At 45.6% G+C, this 6,285-nt stretch overlaps 1 protein-coding gene across 1 annotated transcript; it reads right to left on the reverse strand.

Annotated features, from left to right (window-relative positions):
* Positions 1-1,506: 1,506 nt before the first annotated feature.
* ATP5PD (ATP synthase peripheral stalk subunit d) lies at positions 1,507-3,972 on the reverse strand. The gene is made up of 5 exons (XM_017884910.1): positions 3,812-3,972; positions 3,467-3,563; positions 3,055-3,126; positions 2,166-2,228; positions 1,507-1,710 (listed from the first exon to the last, which is right to left on the reverse strand). The coding sequence occupies exons 1-5, from the start codon at positions 3,931-3,933 to the stop codon at positions 1,579-1,581; spliced, it is 486 nt and encodes a 161-aa protein (XP_017740399.1). The 5' UTR covers positions 3,934-3,972; the 3' UTR covers positions 1,507-1,578.
* Positions 3,973-6,285: the final 2,313 nt, after the last annotated feature.

Raw genomic sequence — 6,285 nt, forward strand, 5'->3', positions numbered from 1 at the left:
AAAAAAGAAATAGCAGAAATGTCACATGTCTCCTCTGCGTAGACTATGTAGACTTTTCCTACAGGATTTAAGCCACATCAAGTCAGCCTTTGCATACTTTCTTACCTAGAAACTTCCCCGGTTATCTCATTTAATTCTCATTACAATCCTGATACTTGTAAATGAGAAAACGAAAGTCTCAAGCCAGTAAACAATTAATCTAAAATCAGCAATTAGGTGGTAGGCATAACAGGTCCTCTGACTTTAAGGACAACCCTTTCTACCACCATACTTTTTTTTTCTTTTTTAATACTTGCATTCCTCTATGATCTACTACCTTGCTTTAAACCATCTCTATTTCCTGACATTGCTCAGGAGGTCTGCTAACCATAGTAAATAGTGGGGATTTTAAAACTTTATGAAGTTAAAATAATTTTCCATGTTCAGATGCAAAAAGCTGTAAATTAACTTTGCAGCATAAAAGTTTTCCTTTTTTTTAAGAGGCAAAGTCTCGCTCTGTCACTCAGGCTGGAGTGCAACGGCACAATCTCGGCTCACAGGAACCTCTGCCTCCCAGGTTCAATCATGCCTCAAGCTGAGACTAAGATGCCTCAGCCTCCCAAGTAGCTGGGATTACAGGTGACCCCACCACACCCGGCAAATTTTGTATTTTAGTAGAGATGGGGTTTCACCATGTTGGCCAGGCTGGTCTCAAACTCCTGACCTCACATGATCCACCCACCTGGGCCTCCCAAAGTGCTGGGATTACAGGCGTGAGCCACGCCCAGACCAAAATTTCCTTTTTTTTTTTTTTTTTTTTTTTTTTTGAGACGGAGTCTGGCTCTGTCACCCAGGCTGGAGCGCAATGGCCGGATTTCAGCTCACTGCAAGCTCCACCTCCCGGGTTTACGCCATTCTCCTGCCCCAGCCTCCGGAGTAGCTGGGACTACAGGCGCCCGCCACCTCACCCGGCTAGTTTTTTGTATTTTTTAGTAGAGACGGGGTTTCACCATATTAGCCAGGATGGTCTCGATCTCCTGACCTCGTGATCCGCCCGTCTCGGCCTCCCAAAGTGCTGGGATTACAGGCTTGAGCCACCGCGCCCGGCCGGCAAAAATTTCCTTTTCTAATACCACTTTTGTGCTCAAAAGCTGAAGCACAAAGTAAAGCCCTGCTGTTACACCTAGCCATTTGGACCAGCTGTTTTTGTGACTCACTAATGGAAAAGCAGGAGCACCCCCTTGGAACCAGGGGTTTGAAACCTATGAGGAAGTTGAAGAGAATCAGCATGTAACAATTCTTTACCACATCACAGTGAAATACACTGCCATAGCCCCTAGTGTTATTGCCATTTCAGCAGTCCTGGGGCCTCAGTAAGTGGCGCGTACATAGACTGTCAGACAACCAGCCCAACAAACCTCTCTAGGCTCACCTTTCCATTTAAATAAAAAGTCCACTGCCAGTGAGGCCACCTCAGAAGAGAGGCTTAATTATCTCAACCACACACAGAGAAGACAACACACCCAGAACTGTGTAATTATTATTTTTAATGTCCAGAATGTGTAATACAAGGGCCAGCGCTTCCTCCTGGACTCAGTTTTATAAATTCTCGATTGGTCGATGAGGCCAATAGGGATACTTTTTCTTGTCTAATTTGGTTTCTGGGAAAGCTTCGTTCAAGTCCTCAATGGTCATCTGATCAAATGGAATTAAGTTCTTTATCTTCTCCATCTGGAAAGGGGAAATGTGTTTAGTTAATGTAAACAGAGACGGAAAGCAGAATATCCAAGGCAGGTTCCTGCCACCAGGTGGCCATGAAAGAAACGATATTGGCCGGGTGCGGTGGCTCAAGCCTGTAATCCCAGCACTTTGGGAGGCCGAGAAGGGTGGATCACGAGGTCAGGAGATCGAGACCATTCTGGCTAACACGGTGAAACCTCGTCTCTACTAAAAAAATACACAAAAAACTAGCCGGGCGAGGTGGCGGGTGCCTGTAGTCTCAGCTACTCGGGAGGCTGAGAAAGGAGAATGGCATAAACCCGGGAGGCGGAGCTTGCAGTAAGCTGAGATCTGGCTACCGCCCTCCAGCCTGGACGCCCTCCAGCCTGGACGACAGAGTGAGACTCCGTCTCAAAAAAAAAAAAAAAGAAATGATATTATAGGCAACGGTTACCCATCATCCTTACCTGTTTCTCATATTCTACAATCCTGGCCTTTGAGAGAGACACCCACTCAGCACAAGATTTCACCTTTAAGAAGAAAGAGAAATTCAGTTCTGAAACCAGGCTGCATTCTACCCCGGCAGCTGCTAAAGTAGGAGTCGTCCCAATCCACTCCTGCTGTCCTATTGCTCTATGGAGAATCCGTGGTTACCCTGACCTTTTGGGGGTGCTCACTCAGAGGCAAACCACAGCTTTTACTAACACTCACAAAGAAGCCCATACTGGAAAACCAGCTTAGGATGGCAGCCCCCGGCTGCTTCTGCAAGTTCCTCATCCGGAACACCTACAGAATGCCTGTTTTCACAGGGCTCAACCCCTGAATGGTCAGGACACGCCACCTGAGCACCTAGCCAGACTTCTCTTGGGTGGAGCCACTGAGTTCCAAAGTTTGGCCTTCAGTGCTTTCAAGCAAATAATTAGGTACTTGAACACTACTTGGATAATTTTTCTAATTCCAACTCCTTGTTTTTAACAGCTTTGTTGAGGTATATCTGAAATATGAGAAAATGCACATATGTAAAGAACACCATTTGATAAGTTTTGGTATTTGTATCCACCTGTGAAACCAGCAGTCCCCGCTCAACCATCCCCAGGCAGCCACTGCAGACGAACTACATTTTCTAGAGTCTTATAAAGATGGAATCATATGCTATACTCTTCTTTTTCTTGTTGGCTTCTTTCACTCAGCATAATTATTTTGAAATTCGTCCATGTTGTTGCATTTATTGACAAGCCATTCCTTTATATGGTTAACTCTTTAATTTTCCATTTAATTCACTCTTCCTTAACCTAACTGTAATACAGAGTCAGGATCGAGAGAATTTTAGAATAAGCAAGAGCCTCAACTACTTACATCTTCTTTTTCTTCGGCATCCACTTGGGCAGTATATTTATCCTCTGGCACAGGAATCTTCAGGGCATTAAACTACAAATACAAGGACAGTGAGTTGTCGCCAATACACCCAGGAGCCCACAGGGCTGGAAGCTACTAATCCAGGTCAGAAACAGAGCAGGTCAAAACTTCTCTGCTGATCAGAAAGGCCTCTGGCTCCCAGATTAAGGCTACAGTGTACTGCTGAATGAACAGAGCCTAAATTCCTGTGCCTATTTACAGTTCAATCGACCACAAGGCCTTTGGCCATAGGCATCTTTCCTAAGCTTCCTTAGGGATCTGGCTATCACGGTGCATATGTAGTTATCCCTGTTCCTGCTCCCCACCCACAGGCATGTTACAAGCTCAGTGCTTTAGAGGTATGAAGTCCCACCTTCTTCTCAAAGTCATCCACCAAGCCAGCCTTGGCCACATTGGCCTTGTAGTAAGCCCAGTCGATAGCTGGTGGATTCTCAGGTAAAGCAGCCAACCTGCCCATAAGGAAAGGCAAAAGTTAGCATTGTTCATAAGCAGTAGAAAATTCACATGGTAATTTTCCTATCCCTTCTTCCTATGGCCTGGAGGGTCACCACACTTTCCTCTCCTAGGATCATGAAAATGCCAGGATTTCTTTATATGTTATCAGAAAGGCATCAATGATTCACATGTAATTCCTTAATACTGTTTTGTTTCTAGATTCAGTGGCAAGTATGGGGTTCCCTCTCAGAAACATACTGACCTGGAGGTGAGGGTCTCATTCCAGGACTTCAAGGAACTAGCAATGGCCTTTTGGTTCTGGGGTATGATCTCCGCAAAAGCTACCCAGTCAATGGTTTTTAGAGCAAGTTTTCGCCCAGCCATCTTGGGATCCTCAAAAATAAGTCAGATAAAACAAGGCTTTTTTATGAGGTGAATTTTCAGTTGGGAAAAATGACAAATAACAAAATAAGACCTCTTAGAGAGAATCCTTTAAATCTTAGAAACATGCAAGTCTTCACAAGAATCACTTGAACCCAGAAGGCGGAGGTTGCAGTGAGTCGAGATCACATCACTGCACTCCAGCCTGGGAGACACAGCAAGACTCCATCTCAAAAAACAAAAAAACAGTGTTAACTCTTCAAATTCAAGGTAATTCAAGGTGTGCGGTCAGGCATGGTGGCTCACACCTGTAATCCCAGCACTTTGGGAGGCCAAGACAGTTGGATCACCTGAGGTCAGGCGTTCAAGACCACCATGGCCAACATGGCAAAACCCCGTCTCTACTAAAAATACAATAATTAGCCAGCTGTGGTGGCCCGCGCCTGTAATCCCAGCTACTCTGGAGGCTGAGGCACAAGAATCACTTGAACCCAGGAGGCAGAGGTTGTAGTGAGCTGAATCACACCAGTGCACCCCAGCCTGGGCGACAGAGCAAGACTCCGTCTCAAAAAGAAAAGAAAAAGACAGTGTGACTTTTCAAATTCAAAGTGTGTAAACTGGCATAGAAATACATTCTCTCCCAACTCCTATTTAGCCTTATAAGTCCAGCTCTCTAGGCTGGGCGCAGTAGCTCACGTCTGTAACCCTAGCACTTTGGGAGGTTGAGGCGGCCGAATCACTTGAGGTCAGGAGTTCAAGACCAGCCTGATCAATATGGTGAAAACCTGTCTCTACTAAAAATAGAAAAATTAGCCAGGAGTGATGGCATGCACCTGTAGTCCCAGGTACTCAGGAGGCTGAGACAGGACAATCGCTTGAACCTGGGCGGCGGAGGCTGCAGTGAGCTGAGACAGCACCATTGCACTCCAGCCTGGAAGACGGAGTGAGACTCTGTCTCAAAAAAAAAAAAAAAAAAAGGCCCAGCTCTCTTTATCCCCTCCATGTACCTCTGGGAATACTAAAAATAACACTCAGGTTGCATAAAAGTTAACAAAGACATTTCCACCCAGATTGTGTTTTATTCACTGATTCTCCAGTAGACAGAAACTGACACATACCTAAGTTTCAACAAACTTTACATAGAGCACTCTCTCGGCTACAATTTACTTATGTGTAAAATGGGCATTATCACTCCTGCTTGCCCAAGGGCTGTTAAAAGTATCACATGAAATTGTGCACATCAACTTGCTCCACAGTTTTACACAAACTTAAAGGGGCTCTCAATCCCTTCCAACTAGATTGGTAATACACCTGTACGTTCTTGAATTAGGGTTGGATTATACCCTAGCAGCACCAGCATACGTTTTGCACTTTTTTTGGGGGGGGGATGGAGTTTCACTCTGTCCCCCAGGCTGGAGTGCAGTGGCATCATCTCGGCTCAATGCAACCTCCACCTCCCAGGCTCAAGCAATTCTCCTACCTCAGCCTCCCGAGTAGCTGGGATTACAGGCGCCCATCATCACACTCAGCTAATTTTTGTATTTTTAGTAGAGACAGGGTTTCTCCATGTTGGCCAGGCCAGTCTGAAACTCCTGACCTCAGGTGATCCACCCGCCTCAGCCTTGTCAAGTGCTGGGATTACAAAAGCATGAGCCACCGCACCCAGGCCTGCATTTCAAGAGGTATTCAATACATGTGAAAATGTGAGAAAAATATGGAAAATGACTACAGCCACTTAAAAAAAAAAAGGCAGAATATAGGAAAATAGTCCTCTTTAAGATCAGGGTCAGATATTAAAAGACTACAAAGTCAAAGATCTCTATAAGCTTGGAGTGGAATACAAGGGAGGCTGAAGCAATCTTAGGATCTTCAAGAAAGTTGTCAAACACCTGTCCCGTCTTTCCTTTCTTTCTTTCTTTCTTCTTTTCAGGCTGGAGTGCAGTGGCCAGATCTCAGCTCACTGCAAGCTCTGCCTCCCGGGTTTAGGCCATTCTCCTGCCTCAGGCTCCCGAGTAGGTGGGACTACAGGCGCCCGCCACCTCACCCGGCTAGTTTTGTATTATTTTAGTAGAGACGGGGTTTCACCGTGTTAGCCAGGATGAGTCTCGATCTCCTGACCTCGTGATCCGCCCGTCTCGGCCTCCCAAAGTGCTGGGATTACAGGCTTGAGCCACCACGCCCGGCCTCCTTTCTTTCTTTCTCAGGACAACTTGTTTCCTGTTGTAGAGGGGAGGTGTTAAGGCAATTGGTATGTGACTTTAAAGTTACTAGGGAATCAAGCACCCTTACAGACTTTCCTAAGTACCAGTAGAAAGGTAGAAAGGAGAAGCCACAAACAATGTATATATATATATA

Source organism: Rhinopithecus bieti, unplaced genomic scaffold, assembly GCF_001698545.2.
Source record: "Rhinopithecus bieti isolate Rb0 unplaced genomic scaffold, ASM169854v2 scaffold_13400, whole genome shotgun sequence".
Classification (NCBI taxonomy): domain Eukaryota; kingdom Metazoa; phylum Chordata; class Mammalia; order Primates; family Cercopithecidae; genus Rhinopithecus; species Rhinopithecus bieti.